The sequence below is a fragment of the Cynocephalus volans genome, chromosome 15 (genome assembly GCF_027409185.1).
Source record: "Cynocephalus volans isolate mCynVol1 chromosome 15, mCynVol1.pri, whole genome shotgun sequence".
Lineage (NCBI taxonomy): Eukaryota > Metazoa > Chordata > Mammalia > Dermoptera > Cynocephalidae > Cynocephalus > Cynocephalus volans.
The window spans coordinates 67,345,220-67,367,301 of NC_084474.1; the positions used below are offsets into that span (position 1 = coordinate 67,345,220).

Genomic DNA, 22,082 nt, shown 5'->3' on the forward strand with positions numbered 1-22,082 from the left:
CTGAGAGTAAATCTGGCTTATTTATATATTTTTTCCATATTTTGAAGAAATTTCCATAATTTCTTCTTTTGTAACCACTTTTCAAATTCCTATCACATTATAAATATTATTGATCAAAAGGGAAAAATACAAGCTAAAATTAACTCTTTTAGTTTATTTTAGACAATTCAGTGCATGTAAAACCAAATATATACATAAAAACAAACCAAAGCAAAACACAATTTCCTTTTTTTCAGTGAACCCATCAATGTCTTCCCAATGGACAGAGGCAGTAATAATCCCAATTAAGACATAATGAAGAATAATGAAGAATCACAGAGAATAAACTGTCTTCTATATTTAATAATTTGTCGTCAATAATCAAAATGTCACAGAAATTATTTCCATATTGTGGCCTAAAGTAATTCTGAGTTCTAAGAGCATATATTTATATTGCCCAACAGCAGGTTACTTGCATGACTACATGTCAAAACCCATCCACCTGATGGAATAATTACTGCTGTCAGTTTGATTGTGTTTCCTGGATGTGGTATCAGTGAGTGTTGAAATCCTCAGGTAGGCCTACAGAGCTCTACAGCTCATGCCATGTCCATGATTAATGTTTGCAAGATATCTTTTCTAGCAACATGTCTCAGTAGTTGTGTCTTGGTGCAGATTAATTTTTCCTCTTCTACTATAATTTGTGTCAGTACAGTATTAACACAAAGCTCTGTGTTAGGTATTTTGGGAGCTCCAAGATGAGTAGAAGATGGCCCTTGCCCTTAACGAATGAGCAAGTGTGTGTGTGTGTGTGTGTGTGTGTGTGTAGGGAAGAGAAAACGAAGACAACATTTATTTTTCTTGTTTTTTTTTATAACTCTAACACAAGGGGTAAAGGATTTTTCCACTGGTCATTTCTGTAAGGCCTTTTTAAACTGCAGTCATTAATCTCTAAAAATATCATCTTGTTGTGTCTAGAATAACCCCTTCTTTCAATGCCAATGGTGTTTATTGGCATTTAGCAAAGTCAAGAGCAAAGCTGGGAAGGTATAACTCTCTCCTCGTGCATGAAGGAGAGTTTGTTCAAGGCAAGCATGATGTATGATACCAAAAAGAATGGAGCTTCGATTTTGAAAGAGTGAATTGTTGAGTAGTTAAAAAAGAAAGATAATGTTTTTAACCAAGCAGTTTGTCAACATATATGGCTCAATTAACAGAGAGCAATAATATAATCTATTTCTAAGCCAAATGAAAAAGTTATCTTTTCTATAGGGCTGGTAAGAATATTATTTATTAAAATATTATTTTAAATATTTTTAAAATAATCTTATTAACACAGAAGAATTTGTGTGAGTATGTGTGCGTACATTTAAAATAAAAAGAATTCCTAGGGAAGAGTGTTGTTAGCCTATATTTACATGTACCTGAAAATGAGATTTTACATCATACTAACTTTTCCATGAGAAACTGAAATTTCAGTGATAGAATAAAAACATATTTGGATATCCAAACCAGCATTTTTCACCTTCTTCAAGATGTTTGTTCACACAGAATGTCATCCAACATTAGTGCATAATCAAAATATTCAGAGGTGTCTTGAGAATAGAATGTATTTTTTATCTTTTATTTTGAAAGTTTTCACTTAATTAATCTTTACAGATTTACCATGAATCTAATAGTGAATCATGCAAGAGAAAAGATAGAAAAAGAAAGGATTCTCACATGCCTAGTAGAATTCATTTCTATTTAGAAATGCAGTCTGCTGCTAAACAAGTGATAAAGGGGAAGTCAACATCTTCTCACCTCTCCGTGCAGATGAAATGAGGGCTGGAAGTGACCTCAATGCCAGGAAATGTACCACCATCACTGTTAGATCTCTCAATCAAATAATATCCATTTCCACTATCAGATGAATTTATATGTAAGTGTGAAAATAGCACACGGAAAACAATTTTTGAAAAAGGTAACGTTCATTTGACAGCCTTTAAAAGATAATAGTGTGATTGTTCAAATTCATTATCTGAATTATTATCAAATGATCAAGTTCATGTTCTGATTTCTACTGACATTTGTCACTACACCACCATGAAGTTGCCAGGAATAAAAAATGCTATTTCAAACTTGGAGGAAAAAAATGCCCTCCAAGTAACTCCATTAGAATGAAAATGAACACTGAGTTACAGATAGAGACAGTACTAGAAAGAGAAAGGGAGAGACAGAGAGAGAGAGGATATAAATGGGCCTCGCTATGATATGCAACAAATGACAGAAACAAAAAATTCTCTGGATTGCGGTTTTAAATTTGCAGTTTACATTTGAATTATTTTAGGAATTTCCATCTGATAAAACTATAAGAAGAGCTCAGCACTGTGCATGATGTCTAATTACAATCCTTTTCCTATTACTAAATAATTTTAATACTCGTAAATTTGTCATTAGTGTTTCTTTAGAGCCAAAGCTTCAAGGCACAGAAATGTAGCACACTTAAATTATTTTTAAGTTACTGAATTACAAAATATATATGGTTTGTACTTCAGAGAAAATAAATTTTTATATGAATTATTTTTAAATACTTCATAATTCATTTTTTGCAGGATTATTTTAGTAGTTTAACATGTTATGACTTTATGGACTACTTTTTTATGTAACATAATAAGTAATTGACTTTATCTTTTAGAACCTAAATATTGAAAGAAAATAAAAAACTAAAACACTGCATTTTCAACACTTAATTCCATCTTATGATCTAAATAGAATAGGTTAGAATTTTCCATATCTAGTTAAACATGCATCAAATTGAAGCATCCTGTGTTTCTTAAATTATGTAGAACATATAAAATTAAACATAGGCTGAAGTAATCCTCCTATAAAAGACTTTCAAATATTTTGATTTGAGATGGCTTGCTGTTAAATGAACATAGTTTTCATTTTTGACAGTTTTTTTCTTACTTTCAGTTATTTTATCTTTTAAAATGAATTTATTTTATTTTATTTTATTTATTTTTTTTAAGAAATAGGAACAGTGTGAAATAATGAACGATTTTTTATTATTTTTATTTTTATTTATTTATTTATTTTTGTCTTTTTCGTGACCGACACTCAGCCAGTGAGTGCACCGGCCATTCCCATATAGGATCCGAACCCGCGGCGGGAGCATCGCTGCGCTCCCAGAGCCGCACTCTCCCAGGTGCGCCACGGGCTCGGCCCAAAATGAATTTATTTTAAAAGATAATTTTGATGCCAAAAATTAACTCTCTAGCACATGGATCAAACTTAAGCAGAAACAAAAAAGAATTCACAGATGAGTAAACAGATTGCTAAATAAAATGTTTAAATGGAGACTAGATTTGCTTGTTAGAAAGGCATTATTTAAAATAAATTTCCTTCAACTGGAGTTTTTAAATATGTTCTTGCAAATTTACTATGCCACATATGCAATATTGTTTTTAAATATGGGCAAGATGGGCCCCTTCCCTGATTCTTTCCCTGAAGAGGGTCCTGCTCTCTGCCCTTTCTCTAGTCCAGCGCTTGCCGCGGGATGTGCCTGCCTTGCTGGAGCCTACATCTCTTTAACCTCCCCTCCAGATCCTAGACTAGTTTCCAGCCCACCACATGATAAGTACGGACATTGATAGGAAACCTTTAAAACTTTAGAGCAATTTGAAAGAACTTCATTAAAAAAAAAAAAAAAAAAAAGGAAATGTATTTATGTGTGTTTTTACTTCATTTTTCTAGTAATTTATTTTTCTTTCACATTACAAATGTATCAGTACAAGAGGGATTGGAAATGAAAACAAATCTATTTTGTCATTTATTTAACAAGCACTTTTCTACAACACAGTGGTTGCTGGGATTCTGGAATTCCCTGCCATCTGGATAGCATGGGCCTCTTTTCCAGGCCCATATTCCCAAGGCTGGAACATACAACCCACATGCACACCCCTAAACCCATTGAGAGGCTGTTGCACGGGGCATGGGCAGTTTGAACTTGCAGGCTGGGGTGTCCTCATGTGTTGTGATGGATGGAGCTGAGGTTGAAAACAGAGGGTGTCCAGCTTCAGGCTGGGACTGGGGGCCAGACTTTTCAATGTCTCCTCATCCCAACAAGGAAATTATGCAAATCCTAATATTCAAATTTCAGACTTGTCCTTTCAGGTCATTATGAAAGTGCATTTGTCAAGGCAGGAGAATGAAACATATTGTATTCAACAGTTTGTAGCTTGATTTATAATTTTTAATACTTAGATACTTGATATGTGAATTTCTACTTGCATTCTTGCTCTGGGCTCTGCAAATGCCATGGATGGGCCTGCAATTGGAAAAGTTAAACACAGAAATATGCTTTGGGTTCACTCAAATTTACATCAGCTTCTTTGGTGAATACAAATCCAGTAACTTCTGTTATCACAGAGTTTTAGAGTTCAAAGGACTTTTGATCTAATCCCAAATCTGTATAGTCTCTGTTAGCTAGACAGCCGGCTTCCATTTGAACACCACTAGGAGGTGAGTACTAGCTGAGTCCTGCTGTAGTCATATTTATAAAAGGAAAAGAGAGTTATATTTTCAGAGAAGTATAATTTTGTTTATGAGGGAGAAGAGCAAGTTTGAGAAACAAATTCTCTGGTGATAGAGGATTAGAAAACAAAATTAGGAGTCTTAAATTTTTCAAAATTAATATTAACTTCTCAGAGTGAGGGAGACACAAGTGATAAAGTAGATGTACTGCCCAAGCTAAGGGCAATATGACAATAGCAATGTGAGAATAGGAAAAATGTAACACTGACTTCTTTTATTCTTCTAATAGCAGCAGAAGAAAACTCAGCTTTAGTCTGTGAAATATAGCCATTTCCACTTAACTATTCCCTTGAGGTTTAAGGGCACTTCACATCAACATACTGTCTTTCTGGTCTTATGTTTTCTTGCTAACTCTGGTATCACCGTCTTCAAAAATGTCAGTTTGCAGTCCTATTTCTTTCGCTTCTCACCTCATCTGCTACCTGAACTCATTCATTCAAAATAAGATTTTAAAAATTCATTTTAAAATATCCCCACTTCTGTCCTCTAATATAGAAGGAAATAGGGGCATCGTCTGTACTTGATAATGAGGACTTTTAAAAGGACGGCAAAACCACTGATAAAAAATTTAGTAGATTTATTTGAGGCAATTGAGGTCAAATGAGAATGGATCCAAAATTCTCTAAGAAGTAGGTATAAAGAAAGTGAAGAAAAACTTTTTTTTTTGGCAGCTTGCTGGTAAGGACTTTTCTGTATGAATAAAAATAATCCCAACACAATTAATTATATAATCTATCTTATAACTAATATTTTTAATTAGCTTCATAGAGATATAACTTACATAATAATAAAGTTCAATTTTCCATGTACAATTTGCAAGTATTGACAAATGCAGGTGGTCATGTAACTGTAACAGTAGCTCTAAGACCCCATCCCTGAGGAAGCACTAATTGGCTTCTGTCACTATGTTTCTTCTCTTTTTAGAAATTCACATAAATGGAATCATAAAGAAGGTATCATATATGTCTGGCTTCCTATACTTAACATAATGCTGTTGATATCCACCCATTCATGTAGTTGTTTTGTATTAGTAGTTCATTTCTTTTTATCGTTAAGTAGAAATAATTGTACGGACATACCATATTTTTAAAGCAACTTTTAAACCAGTTGATGAACATTTGGTTCCTTTCCAGTTTTTAACTATTATGAATAAAGTTGCTGTTATGATTATTCAGAAAGAAAGAAAGTGAAGGATCGTGGCATGTTCACACAGTTCCTTTGATTAAGGAAGAGTTTGGTTTTTAGATAATAAATGGCTATATTTGAAATATATAAGGGGTTTCCTCTCACTATTTCAAGATTGTATGGTAAAGACCATTGCCCTATCTCTTTTGATTTTGATTTTCTGAAAAAGAAATTAATGTATATTCATAATAAGTTCTGAATCTAAATACATTTGTCTGTATGCGTGTATGCTAGTCTCATAGTCTTATGACTATTTAAATATAATAGTTTTTTTTTCTTTCTCTTTCTTAGGTTTTCCACACTCTCACTAAGGGGCCAATTTAGATCTATTGAATGAACAGTCTAAAAGCTAATGGCACAGGATGAAGCTTTAATTTTTAATCCCCACTGGAGATGCAGTGCTCACTGGAAACTTTGAATTTTACAGTGTAGGGGACCACATTTGAGTACTTGGTATTCTTTTCAAAAATAATATTTAATGGCTATCCTATGTTATAGTACAATAATTTGCTCTGTAAAAAAGATATCAACTGGTATATCAGAATGCATGATTGTCTTTATAAAATTTTTATAACATTCAAATAGAATAAAATATATGGTTCAAAAATATTATTTTAATGTTTTTTTTTAACATCAGGAATTGTACAGGTAACTGCTTAATCCCAATAAATATATTCTTTTATATATTAACAGTTCTAATGGCTGAATATTTAATATAGTTGTGACATCTTCCTTGTGTGTCTTATTGGATTACTGTAAAGATATATGTCTTTATAATCATCTCACCTATAATTGTGTGATATTAATTTGCTCAAAGACTTTTTTTTTTTTAAGGCAATGACTAAATAATACTGCATTTATGATCTGGGATGCTAGTTGTACACGACGACTTCTAATATTTGATGCAAAGCTGAGATACTAAGTTTTGTTTTGTGGCAGACATGTGGAAAAAGCCTCTTAAGAAAAATTTCCTGTCCATGTTTTGAAGAATGTAAACCTGAAATCCAGTCCTCTGTCTTAAGCAGAAAAAGGAAAACACATTCCATCACATACATGTTTTACAATTTCATTTCTGAAGTGCATGTGATGCGATCTATCAAACACGGAGAGAGAGAGAGACAGAGGCAGAGAGAGAGATCTCAAATGCATGAAGATCAATCACCAAATTTACTACATATTATTAATGTTCAAGAAACTTCAACTTTTATAAAGTATCAGATAAAGAAATAGACATGTTTTTATTTGCAAAACAAACAAATTTAAGGATAAAGCAGTACAAATTATAAGGTGTATCAGGTGTCACATATCTAAATGGCTATGGGCCCAGGTAGGCAAAGCAAAGGAAATTAGAAGCTCAAGCATAAACAATACAGGAATTAATGGCTATGGAAAACCTACGCCCTCTCCAAAGGTGGTAAAAGATAGTTCCAGCCAATTTTTTGCTCCGTGAACATCCAGGCCTCTTGTCGCCAGTTTGTCAAAAGAAGGTATAAAACCACAAGGAGATCTAAGAAGAACTGAAGATTATTTCTGGAAGATATCAGTCTTATGTGGTGATATGCCTAACAGGCTCAATATGCTGACAAAAATGCTGATAATTTTTAGGAGGGGAAGTGTTAATGATGAAGTTTCAAAAAATTCAAGCAACGTAACTGAACATTGTAGAGCATGTAAAATACTGCCCACTTTTTTTAGGAAGCACAAAATGGAACTGTAGTAGAACAGAGACAGAAAACCAAATTCTGTTATCAATGTTATCTATGTTGCAGAAGTGAATTTGAAGTTGAGATCAAGAGTTCATGAAGATAAGTGAGAAGTGTAGGCTTTGTTTTTGTTTTTTGTCTTTTGTTTTCCTGGAAAGGTAAGAACTAGGAGGCAATATCAGGGCCTATAATATACTATGTGTATCTATGATGTTAACCCAAGGCTTTATTACAGGATTCTGTAATAATAGTACTAGGAGACCTTTTTGTAAAATAAGAAAGAAAAGAAGAGAAAAGGGGAGAAGAGAAAACTAAACAAAAAGAAAGAAAAGAAAAAATATTCGCTTTCCTTTAGTCAATTTACACAGTAAGATGTACATACATGACAAGGGCATTACTTTTAGGAGTATGTCAAAAATAATTTTAAAAAACATATCAGTAGTTCTCACTGTTTGGTGTACATAAAAATCATCTCATTAGTCCGTTAAAATGTTGATTTTGGGGTCTAAATCGCAGAGATGATGATTTAGTAAATCGGGTTTAGGAGTCCAGAAATCCACATTTTTAAAGTTGCCAGGTACTTGTGATGCATTAGTTATGCAGAAAGATCCTATTTTGAGAAACATCAGGTTAGGTAATAACAAGCCCTCACTAGACACCAGATCTGCTGGTACCTTGATCTTGAACTTCTCAGGCTCTAGAAATGTAAGAAATAAATTTCTGTTGTTTATAAACCACCCAGTGTAGTGTATTTTGTTATAGCAGCCCGAATGGACTAAGACAGAAAGTACCTTAAGCCTCATCGAAGGACTAACAGATTACATGCAGATTGGTGATAATAACTAAGTTACCACGCTGCTTCTGTTGGTAGTACTGGGAGGGATCAATGTAAAAACATAATAATTTGAGAGTAAAATTTCATAAATACTTGATAGGCTAAGGCAAAAATAAAACATTCAGAGCTTACACTTGAAGCACTGTCCTTGGGTCTCCAACTTCACCCCCATCACCAATTGTCAAGGTATCGTAGCCAATCTCCAGATCAAATTCTTCAAAATTTATCTGGATAACCTAGCAGTAAACAGAAAGACAGACTTTGAATGTATTTCATTATGTAATAAAAACAAAAAGAAAGCAATAGCAAAAAACCATTCAAAATGTACACTGAATTATATATATAAAATTCACATATATATGAATTTTATAGCATTGCAGGAAATCATGTCAGAGTATTCCTAAAATTCAATCATATCTTCATATTGTTTTTACTTGCTGTATGATACCTTCTGTGTTAAGTTTTCAATGAAACGGCAAGGCTTCTGTTTATAGAATACTCTTATTTGAAGCATTTCAAGCATGATTAATGCAAATCTACTTTGAGAAGGCTTTATAAAAAGTACGTGTAGGTGGAGAGTGGTTTTCCACACATTTGCATGTATTTTTTATAAAGTTAACGTGGAGAAACAGAGTGTGCTATTTCCATTAATAAAGCTTTAAAAATGTTAGAGGTAAATTTGAATCCAGATCACTAGATTTAATGGTATCAGGTTTATTTTTGTATGTCCTTTGGTAACGGACTTCCTCAAATTAAAATGTTCTGGCAAAACTGGGAGCACAGTACTTTGAGAGATATATTATACCGTAATATATAGTTTAGCATTATTTCTTACTAAAATACATTCATGTATTTATACATTGTTTATACACCTATGCAAAAAGTCAAATTTAGTTAAATTGTAATTTTTAAATTGGGTACTTTATAATATTAAAGAATAATATTAAGAATCAGTAATTAAGAATCAGTTCAGAAGTAAATACATAAATACTGTACTATATACAATCATGTCTTGAGCAAAAAATAATTTATAAGAAAGTATTATTCATCACCTCAGAAGGAAAATGAATGCCTGAGGTCACGAATATTACTAGAAAATAAATGAAGAAGATATCTTTTTAGTAATATTCATAACTATTCATTACTTTTTTAAAAATTACAAAAAATGAAAGCTTTTTTATGCTGGCTTTCTTGAGCTATATGACAAAGTCAATTTCTTATTATGCTTATTTCTTATTTTTTTAATATTTTTATGTTGGCATCCATTTAAAGCAATTGTTTTGGCCAAGTTTAAATACAACATATGTTAAAGAACATTAAATTATACATTTTACATGGTTATAATTAAAAAATATTATTTCTTTGTTCTACTTAGATATAAATACTTTCAATTAATAATTGAATATAAATAATTAAACATAAATATAAATATTTTCAATTAATAATTGCCTGTCAGTTTATTTCCCATTTTCTTTTCCTAGTATAAGCAACATTGTTATAAGCAATATTAAGTATCTTCTGGTTCACGTTTTCAAGCATATCTGTAGGTGATATACTTGGTAGGTAAAAAAGCAGAAATTCATGTAATAACATTGTGAATATGGTTTTCTAAAATTTTTACCGGTTTACATGTTCACAATTCTGTACACTAGATTTTGTTATTTCTATAAATCTAGTGGATGTAAAAAGTGATCTTTTTCCATTTTCTTTAATTCTACTTGAGTTGCATTTTAAAAAATACATCGATTTTCCATTTATGTTGTCTTTTCTGTAACACTGCCAGTGTGGATTAAATGTTCCCCCAAAACTAATTGAAACTTGCCATCATTTTAAGAATGTTAAAAGGGTGGGAAATCCGATTATGGCATTTGAAAGGTGGGGCCTTTTGGAGTTGATTGGTTTATGAGGGATCCGCACTTGTGAATAGATTAATCCATTAATGGCTTAGTGGTTTAATGAACTATCAGAGAGTAGTTCTCACGGCTTTATAGGGAGAGCAAGTGAGCTTTCTTGCTTACGCTGTTCTTGCTATGTGATTGCCTGTGTTACCATGGAAATCTGTAGAGAGGTCCCAGAACAGAAGGTGGCCTCACCAGATGTTTTCCCTGGACCTTGGACTTTTCAGTTTCCAGAACTAAATTTATTTAAGAAATAAATTTTATTTTCTTTATTTATTACCCACTTTCAGGTATTCTGCAACAAGCAACAGAAATGGACTGATACAACTATTAAACACTACTATTTGTATTTTAGCAATTTTTCTCCTGGACTTCTTGTCTGCCTGTTATTGATTGAACTAATTCTTTATATCAGTGATTCCCAACAGTTTTTCATTATAGCAGACATTTAACAGAACAATATTTGTAAGAAACAGTGAGGTAAACAGATGAGGCTGCAAGCAATGGAAGTTTTTTTGTTTGTTTTTACTTGCACGTTTGTTTGCCAAGGCTCTGTCCTGCCACACAGAGACCAGTGTCTTAGTTCTACCTATAACTCACTCATAATACACTACTAGGCCTGGGTCACTAGCTGAAATAACCTTTATACCTTTATATATTATGGATACTAATCCATTACATTATATGTGTTGCAATACTTTCTTCAAGTTTACATTTTGTTTTTTGTTTTTGTTTTTGTTTTAGTTTTCTGTGTTAGATCATTTGATATGAAGAAATCATTAATTTTACCAGAATAGGACTTGCTAATCTATTATTTTATGAGTAGCACATTTCCCCTGCTTATGACCCAAGGTCATAAAGATATTTTTTTCAAAACTTTACTTTTTGGGGAATTGACTTTTACAGAATCTGTGAAGTAGGTATGTAAAGCAGGCAGAATTTTAATATGGCTTACAAGATTCTAACCCTGTGGTGTAGATGGCCTGCATAATTCTATCCCCTTGAGTGTGGGCAAAACTTGTGAATATAATGGAATATTAATACCATGATTAGGTTATATTATATGGAAAATGGAAAGGGATGTAATTAAGTTCTCTAATCAGTTGACTTTAAGTTAATCAAAAGGAAAATTCACCTGCTTGGGCCTGACTAATTCAGGGGAGCCCTTTAAAAGAAGGTCGAGAAGTGAGAAACGAAATAAATCAGAAGAGACACTCTCTTGTTGGCCTTGAAGATACACACTGTCCTGCTATGGAGAGGCACATGTAACAAGGAACAGTAGGTGGCCTTTAGGAGCTGAAGGCCTCAGTTCTACAGCCACAGGAATTGAATTCTGCCAACAGCAAGTGAGCTTAGGAGAGGTCCCACAGTCTCCAGTGAGATCACAGCCCTGGGCAGCACGTTGACTTCACCCTGGGAAAGCCTTGAGAAGAGGCTCCAGCTAACCCATGCCTAGACTCCTTCCCTGTGGAAACTGTAAGGTAATACTTTGATGTTGCTTCATGCTGCTAATTTTTGGTAATTTGTTACACAGCAATGGAAAACTAGCACAGCATTCCTTTATTGTTTTTTTCCCCCTCCAATATGAACAACCAGTTATCTCAGTATGTTTTATTGAATAAATGGTCCTTCTTTTCCCAGTGATCTGTATGGAAAACTCTGGTACATGTTAACATTCTATATATGAGTGTGTTCGTTTGGGGGTTCTAGATCCTATTCTCTTGATCAGTTTGTATGTCCCAGAACTACCACAAATTGGCTTAACTATTAATGCCATAAAATAAGTCAGATACTTAACCCACCCTATCCTCTTATTCTTTGGGAGTATTTTTCCTATTAGATGATTTCATATGGGCTTTTGATTGGAATTGCATTGAATTTATAGATTGATTTGGTGAGAATTGACATCTTTAAGGCATTGAGTTTTCCTATACAGAAGCCTGCTTATCTCTTCATTTATTTAAATCTCGGTCTTTTAATAAAGATTTTTTTTTCCTATGTTATATCTTGAAACTTTTTGTTATGGTAAGTGGTATATATCTTTGTATTTTCAACTGTGTTTTGTTGGTATTTAATTTTTTTTTTTTTGGATATTCATCTCATATCTAGACAACTGGATAAAACTTCCATATTATTTAAAAAACATTTGTAAATTATTTTTAGTTTCTATGTAACAAACATATCTTCTATAAACAACAAATAAGGTTCTTTCTTTCCAACCTTATGCTTATTTTTCTTAACTGCCTTGGATTTCTGGTACAGTGTTTACTAGAATAAGTGATAGCTGGCCTCATTAAACTGCATCTAATGTAAAAGGGAGTGCTTTGAATGTTTCACCATTAAGAACATTACTGAAGTAGGTACTTTATGAAGCTAAGGAAGTTTTCTTCTCTGGTTTTCTTTGCTGGTTTAGTATCAAATCTTACTTGCAACACCAAAGAAGTAGACAAGTGTATGCTTTGACTGGAAGAACTTCTATAGTTTGAGAGTAATTTATTTTTGGAAGGTAAGTAGAAATATCTTGTAAAAACATCTGAGCCTTTTTCTAGGGAGTAGGGATTGACTGTCTATTATTTAATTTATTTTATAGTTATAGAACTAATTGGCCTTTTTTTTTTCTCGAGGCAGTTTAGATTAGTTTTATTTTTCTAGAAACATTTCAGTGTCATGTATGTTTTTAAATTCATCGTCATAAAGTTATTCATTTTCTATTAGTCTATCCTGGTCTGTACTTTTGTACTGTTTTTCATTACTAATAGTATTTATATGTGTCTTCTATATTTTTAGTTATTTTTTAATTGATATGTATTAATCGCATATATTTATGGGATACATAGTTATTCTTCAATACATGTATACAATGTGTGATGATCAAATCAGGGTGATTAACATATCCATCATGTCAAAAAGTTACCATTTCTTTACCATGAGAGCAGTCAGTCTCCTCTCTTCTAGCCGTTTGAAAACATACAGTAAAGTATTGTTAATTATAGATGTCTAGAACTTACACACTAGAACTCTGGAACTTATTTTACCTATCTAGCTTTTATTTAGGTAAATATACAAAACATAAAATTTTCAATTTTAACATTTGTTAAGTGTACAGTTCACTGGCATTAATCCAATTTACAATGTTGTGTGACCTATGTATTGCCATGGTCTGTTTCCAAAAGTTTTCATCGCATCAAACCAAAACCCTGTTACCATTAAACATTTCTCTCTCCCCAAGCCCTTGAAAACTTCCAGCCTACTTTGTGTCTATAAATTTTCCTATTCTAGCTGTTTCATGTAAGTGGAATTATATAATATTTTTCTTGTCATGTCTGGTTTATTTAACTTAGCATTAAGATTTCAGGATTCATCCATATTATAGCATGTATCAGAACTTCACTCCTTTTAATGGCAAATGTACATATCACGTTTTGTTTAACCATTTATCTGCTGATTGACACGGGTTTTTTCCATCTTTTGGCTATTGTGAACACGGACGATATGAACACTTGTATACAAGTATCTGTTTGAGCCTGTGTTTTCAATTATTTTGGATATGTACCTAGAAGTGTAATTTCTGGGTCATATACTAATTATATACCTAACTTTTTGAGGAACTGCCAATCGATTTTCCACAGTTGCTCCCAAATTTTATGTTCCAACCAGCAAAGTATAAGGGTACTAATTTCTCATATATATATATATATATATATATATATATATATATATATATATATATATATATATATATATATGCATATTTATAAATATTTATCCAATATATACACAAACACACATCCTAGCAGGGGTGAAGTGGTATCTTATTTTGGTTTTGATTTGCATTTCTCTAATGTCTAAGAATATTGAGTATCTTTTCATGTGCTTATTGCATTTGCCTATCTTTTTTTTTGGAAAATTGTTTATTCAAGTTCTTTATCCATTATTTAACTAGGTAGTTTGTTTTTATTTGTTGTTGCAGTGTAAGAGTCTTTATGTATTCTGGATATTAATCCCTTATCAGATATATGATTTGCAAATATTTTGTCCCTTTGTGTGGATTGTCTTTCTACTCTCCTGATAGTGTCCTTTGATGGCCAAATGTTTTTATCTTAACAAAACCCAATTTCTCTATTTTTTGCTTTTGTGGCCTATGCTTTTGTTGTCATATTTAACAAACCACCTCCGAATACAAGGCCATGCAGATTTTCTCCTATGTTTTCTTCTAAGAGTTTTACATTTGAAGTTTTTAAAGTTACGGTATTTGATCCATTCTAAGTTATTTGTTGTATGTGGTGCAAGTAAGGATTCGACTTTATTCTTTTGCATGTAACTATCCAATTTCTCCAGCACCATATGTTCGAATGACTATTCATTCCCCATTGAATGGTCTTGGCACATTTTTAAAAACTTAATTGATTATGGATGTGAGGGTTTATTTCTGTGCTCCCTTAGCTTTTGTTTATCTGGAAATATCTTAATTTCTACTTCATTCTTGAAAGATAGTCTTACCAATATAAAACTAGTAGCTGACTTTTTTTCCTTTCATTCCTTAAAAATGTTATTCTACTGCCTTCTGGCTTCTGTGGTTTTTTATTAGAAATCAGCAGTTAATCTTATTAAGGACCTCTTTTACACAAGGAATTACTTCTCTCCTGATGTTTCAAGATTCTCTTTGTCTTTCTTTACTTTTCAACAATTTGACTATGATGTCTTTTTACTTTCTGCTCCTCAGCTTGGATAATTTCAGTTTTCTTAACTTCATATTTACGGATTCTTTCTTTTGCCTGATCAAATCTGCTACTGAAGTCCTCTAATTAATTTTTCATTTCAGTTATTTCCATTTGGTTCCTTTTTATAAGTTATATATCTGATATTTTATTTTGATCATACATAACTTCCTTGTTCTCTTTAGTTCTTTGTCCAATGATTTCTTTAGACTTTCCTTTGAGTATACTTAATATGACAGATTCAAAATCTATGTCTAGTAAGTTGAACATCTGAGCTTCTTCAAGGATAGTTTTCATCAATTTATTTTGCTTATTTGAATGTACCATACTTTCCTGTTTCTTTGTATACCTTACAATTTTTTTTCTTTTGAAAACTTGACATTTGAATATTATAATGTAGTTATTCTGAAAATCAGAATCTCTCCCTTCCCAGGGTTTGTGGTTCTTGATCATTGAAGGCTTATCTTGTGTTCCTCCAATGTTTCGACTACAATTTCCTTGAACTCAAAGAGCTTAAAAAACAAAAATAGAAACAGAACAAACACACATACACACATACACAAAATCACTCCTCCCTGTCTTTGAAGATTGTGTCAGACTATTTAACATTTAGCCTTCATTTGTGGCTTGTGCTGAGCCAATGGATCAGCCAGTGGTGAAAGCTTAGGGTCTCCTCAGGTCTTTTCTGAGCATGTGTCTTGTTATGGGCATGCATGTGACTTTATAAATTCCACTGTATGTAAGAGGGCTTTTGAATGCCCTGCTTTCCCAAAGAATCTGTCTCCCTAGCTTTTCTCTTGATTTTATATGTTCTATTGTAATTACCTTCTGTAATCTTTGGCCCCATGAGACTGAACGCTTTTAAGTCACTTTAAAATGTTTTTGAGCAATGCTCACTGCTTTTTGTCCTGAGTAGGCTCTGGATTAAGTGAAACAGAAAAGAGTACCTTGCATCAGTCCTTGAAGTTGCATCCAGACAGGTTAGAATAAACAGACACAATATTTTGTGTAAGTCCTTCTTTGTGCCCTTCAGGACCAGGTGCCAGGGTCCTGCAGTAGGAGACTAGACTGCCATCCTGAAGACTGCAGTCTAGTAAGGGATGGGGCGAGCCAAGGGCAAGTGAAATGCCACAAAATCTTTCTTAGTATTTTTACGGTGCTTTTTTGTGATTCAGAATTTGCTTGGTTTCTGTAAACCTCAGACTGTTTTTTAGTCTAACAAAGTTGGTTCTGACAGTTTCTGATTGTCTTTTCAATGTTTCATTGAAGGAAATGGAGTCTGTTGCTGCTTATTTCTGCTATTGTGCTAACATCTATGTTTAAATATTCAATCTTATCAGAAAAATATTTATTCAAGAATTTTTTCTAAGAACACATTTTGCATTATTGACAATTGATATGGTATTGCTTGCGGATATCCTGTTGGTCATATAAATTTGCATATTTAGCTCATTAATTTTCTGCTTTTCTTTTCTAAACTAAGCATTTATAGTAATCAATATTCCTCTGTATACCATTTTAAGGCATTCACAACTTTCACCATATATAGTATATTTACTACCAGAGATTTCTAAGTATTTTTTAAGTTTCCTGTATTATTTCTTTTTTTGATCGATGAAATATATAACATGTGCTAGTTATTTTCAAAAAATGAAATTTTACAATTATCTTTTTCTTACTGACTTCCAATCAAATGTTATTGGGTCAGAAAACAAGTTTGTATAATAATAATTCTTTGAAATTTGTTGAGATTTTATCCTCAGTATATGGCCATATTTTATAAACATTCCATGCATGTTTAAGAGTGTGCAGTCTCTAATTGTTAGATACAGTGTTCTATATAAATCTGTCAAATAAACTTCTTAAATTCATTGCTCTGTTTTATGTCTCTGGAAATGTTTTATTTGCCTAATATTTCAACGATTGAGAAATCTCCCAATGGTGAATTTGTAAATTTCATTTTTTCTTTATATCAAATCCTGTTCTATTTATTTTGAAGTTTCAAAATTTTTCTATCTTTATTTGAAAGTAAAATAATGGAACAAGGTAAACTAGACAAATACTAAAAGTACGTCTGAAATATATTAATACAGGCAAAATACAATGAAAAACACAGTCCTTTCCTTTTTTTTTTTTTTTTAATTTGAGAAACAGCCTACAGACATTTAATGTAGATATACTTGTGATAAACTCACTTTTTGTTTACCTGAAAATGTCTTTCTTTTACTCTTTTTCTTGCTGGTTAGTTTTGTCAGTTACACAATTTTGGGCTACCAATTATTTTCTCCAAATATTTTGCAGATCTCTTTCTATTGTCACCTGACTTTTAGTGTTGCTATTGTAAATCCTACGATTAGACTTTTTATCATTTGTTTGTAGTTGACTTCTGTTTTCTCTGCTTCTTTTAAGATTTTACCTTTTTCTTTGGTGTTTTCTGTACACTATGGAATATCTAGCTGCACATATACGAATATTCTGCTTGATATAACTATACTTTTTAGTCCTCTAAATTAATTATGGAAAATCAGTTATTATTACTTCAAGTAGTGACTATTCTTCATTCTCTCTCTTTTATCCCTCTGGGAATCTAAATTGATTTAAATTAGATATCCTAATCTCATCTTCTATGTTTAATAACCAATCTTTCATAATTTTCATTTTCTTATTTCTCTGTGTTTACAGCTGCATAATTTCTTGAGATCTAACTTTGCTTCTTTACTTTTTTTTTCTTTATTAACACATCCACTGATTTGTTTCCATTTAAAATATTATATTTTTATTTTTTAAAAAATCTATTTTATTCTTTTTAAAATGACTAGACATTTTTGATCATTTACTATCCTTGATCAGTTCTTAAAATTTTAGTTTTTGTATTCAAACACTTCATAGGTTTGTATTTCTTTTTAAAAATAAAATAAGTATTCTATGTTGTATATATTTAAGGTGTACAACATGATGATATAATAGTCATACACATGGTTACTGCAATATAAATTCACATATCCACCATTTCACATAGCTATTGTTTTTGTCTGTTTTCTTATAGTAAGAGTACCTAAATATACTCTCAGCAAATTTCAGTATACCATACAATATTATTAACTATAGTCATCATGTTGTACATTAGGTCTCTAGACTTATTCACTCAATGAATTGCACCTTTGCACCCTTTGACCTGTATCTCCCCATTTTCTCTATCCCCTCCCCTCCCTATTCCTAATAAACACCTTTCTAATCTCTGATTCTATGTATTTTTTTTTCTCTTAGATCCCATATTTAAGTGAGATCATGCAGTATATTCCTCTCTCTGTAAATGAAAAGATGCTAATCATCTCACTAATCATCAGGGAAATGCAAATCAAAACCAAAATGAGTGAGATCTCACCTCACACCTGTCAGGTTGGCTATTATTAAAAAGACGAGAGATAACAAGTATTAGGGTGTGGAGAAAAGCCCATGTTCCCTGTCAGTAGATTTATGCAGCCGTTGTAGAAAACAGTATGGAGCTTCCTAAATAAATTAAAAATAGAACTACCATATGATCCAGCAGTTCTTCTTCTGGGCTTGTACATGGAAAAGAAATAAAATCACTACTTCAAAAAGATATCTACACTCCCAGGTTCACTGTAGCATTATTAACAGTAGCCAAAATATGGAAACAACCTAAGTTTCCATTGATAGATGAATGAATAAAGACATTGTTATGTATATACACACACACATAAATGGATATATAATGGATATGTAATGGAATATTATTCAGATTTTAAAAAGATATCCTGCTACTTGTGACAACATGAATGAACCTACACTGATATTTCATATTCTATATTTAATTATTCTAATATTTGATGTCTTTTAGTGTCTGAATCTGTTTGTTATTGCAAGTGACTTATTTATGATAGCTTGCTTCCCTCTGTGGTTAATTTTATTTGATAGTGAACACATATTAAGCTAAACTGAAACTTTGACAATCCTGGAGGCCTAAACTGAGTATAATTTCTTTAATGGCATGGTCCACACCATGGCAGGATCCTAAAGGAGTCAGCTTGGGCTGCCCTCTCCGAGTTGGCAGGACTGCCGGAGGGAGAGCTGTTGGCAAGGCCGCAGCTACGAGCACTTGCTTTTGCTGTAAAGATCTCTGCCTTGGCATAGTGCTACTGCTTTTACTCTCTTTTTTGATATTTTGGTTAGCGTGGCATTTCTCTAAATTCCCAAAAGATTATAAAAATAACACAAATAATTATGCGGTCATTGAACTAAACATTCCCACAGAGGATCCGAGTAAATTGGACAATTTAAAATTATCCCCTTATGATAAATTGACCACACCAATATATATTCCAAAAGCACTGCTCATGACTAAATATGAGCTGTAGCCTAATGTAAGTTGGCAAACATCATTTACTGGAGATTATATTAATGGCAAGAGAATGGTTGGTATTAATGGGAAATTATATGATTGGGATAAATTAAGTATATGGGAATGAAACCACAGAATTCCCTTTACTTGGTGGTATCCAGTTTTAAATAAATCATTAAGAATCAGGTATTGGGATAAAAATATATGCTGTAAAATTATTAAACCTGCAAAATTAGATCTTAGAAAAATAAGAGAGTGCAACTGGTTTTGTGAGGGATGGTGCTGTGCACAGTGACACTGACATTTAGATCAAGATTACAGGGCCACAGCCAATGCATAACCTTAAAATGTGCATGATAATGCTGCTCAAATATCCACTGTTCTTTTTACATTTGGCTCCCACCCTGTTAACAGGGTGGATATTAACCACAGCTTGCTAACAGAAAAAGGTCACATGATAACTTCAAGACAATGAAGGGATGGTTTGAATCTGATAACCTGATTCCAGAAAAAAGAAGCATGAGTTGATCACCTAAGACGAGCTGACCTCTAAAAAAGTTTCCTCCCTGCTTTTTGGATTATTGACTTGCTGATACAATAGAAATAGTACCCAAAACCCCCCTGCAGAGAAAAATCTAAATAAAAGGCATTGTCTCATGCTCTACTGGGCTCCAGCTGCAACACGCTGACATCCCACAGAGAGAGAACATGCATATTGATGCATTGAGGTCTCCGTCTGTGTTTGTTATTTTCACCGACCCTCTCTCTCCCTTTTCGGGTGCCCACCCCTCGCCCAAGCTGGACTTCGGCACTTTAATATCCTGCTAACAAGATCTCAGGGTTACTACCAAGCTGGAGCAAATTTAGTGTCCTTTGATGGTCTTGGCTTAATGTTAAAGTTTCAAGTTCAGCTTCTTTATCCATTGATCCAAGGAGACTAAGCCTAAATCTTAATCTACTATTCCAGAAATTTATTGCCATCTGCTCCAAGAAAAACCAAGCTTTTTCTCAATTTCATCTCCTGTTTTTATTTCAGCTCACTGTTATTTTCAGGTATATATGTACATATGTATGTGTATGTGTGTTTGTATGGTATGTATGCATATTCTTGTTTATTTTCTTTGCTTTCTTGTGAACCAGGAATGCATTGAAAAATATGTTTCTTGTATTTGAGTGGGAGCACCTCTCACAGTACCTTATCTGTCATCCTGTCAAAAGAATAAATCCCATGATCTATTTTACCCCAACTTATTTCACAATAGATCCATGAGGGCACTGCAATTAAATTAGGGAATGTCTCCTTTCATATGGCTTTAAAAGGCTACCAGATACAAGTTAGGTGTCTAATAAATGACTGACTGATTGATTGCTAGTTTTATGCCAAACTCTTATTATGCACTATTATACAATCACATCCTAAAGATTTTGGACACCCATTTAATGGTAGATTTTATTTTGCTTTAATTGTAACTGAGATTCATGCATGTATGTATGCAACAAAGAGAACTCTACCACATTTTAAATGAAGTGATGAATTAATTACTAACTAATCCATATATTTTTAAGATGAGCCTTAACCACTGAGCTGTCATGGAAATTTTAGACACTTTCAATTCTAGAACACTTTTAATGACCCACAACTACAGAGAAACTAGAATAGCTTAATTGAATTTGTAGAACACATCCATTTTAATTTAATTCATTTATGCTTAGTTTTAACATTATTACTGGAATAGTTTCATAGGAGTAAAATCTATGGATTAAAGGAATAAAAACAAACTTTGCCTCAACTGGAGTCATTAATATAAGTAAAGCATTATAGAAAAAAACAAAAAATAGTATATTGAGATAGTTTCAAAAGAAAAACAATCTTTTAATAGATTGTATAAAGGACATTTGGAGAAACAAAAACAAAACAGTAAAACATTCATAATATAATGTAATAAATAACATCTCGAGTTTGGTGTGAAATTTTCCTTCTTTATGGATTCTTCTATAATATGAAAATGACCAAATAGCCATTTTCTATCCATTTATCTTTATATTATGGGAAAATATAATGAAATGTTGATACGAAAACTAACAAATAGTCATGAGTTTAATATAAATGCTTTTTCTACATATTTATTTGGTAGTAGGACTGAAACATTTAGTAGAGAATTAGAAAGAATATCATGCATTTTAGTATAGAAAGAATACCACACATTTTGCCTATCATTCTTGTTCCTAATCATTTGTGTGCTGCTTATTGAGGGTTATGTTAAACCTTTTAAACTACTAATGTAATCAATTAAAAATAGCATCATGCATTTTAACACTGATTTTCTATAAGTGAGAAATATGTAAATGGCATTAAATATTAAATGCCTAGTAGATCCACTTTCTACAAGGTTCAAGGCATGGGTTTTCCTAGGGCATTTTGTTAAAAGTCATAGGGTATAGAAGCTATGTCTCATGCACAGAGGGTTTAAAGCCATGACTTCTACATCATTATATTTCATGAAGTCATGTAGAGCTCCCACTTAATATCTGTTACCAGTGAAATTTTTTAAAATGGAAAATATTTATATTGTGTGAATTACTGGGTTTAGAACTATGCTTGCATTGCCTTATTTTAACTGTAAGAGTATATGTAGTATACATTTGTACATTATTTTGTCCACCTAGCACCTGGCTATCTTTTTGTTAGGGGAATAAGGAGCCTTGGTAGGAAGCACAGCATACCTCCCAATATCGTCACATTCTCTATTTTCCATCATTCATTGCATCCAGAGTGCAGGCATGAGACCCACGCTTCCCCTTTCAATCAGTCACATTTTATGTGTC

The 22,082-nt window shown here is 32.5% G+C and overlaps 1 protein-coding gene across 3 annotated transcripts in view; it reads right to left on the bottom strand.

Moving 5' to 3' along the window:
* Positions 1 to 22,082, bottom strand: part of CSMD3 (CUB and Sushi multiple domains 3) — a 1,171,099-nt gene that overhangs the window by 574,244 nt on the left and 574,773 nt on the right. For all 3 annotated transcript variants that reach the window (XM_063079089.1, XM_063079088.1, XM_063079087.1), the window contains one exon: positions 8,410 to 8,513. In XM_063079089.1, the coding sequence (XP_062935159.1) occupies positions 8,410 to 8,513 (104 nt within the window). The remainder of the gene's footprint in view (positions 1 to 8,409; positions 8,514 to 22,082) is intronic.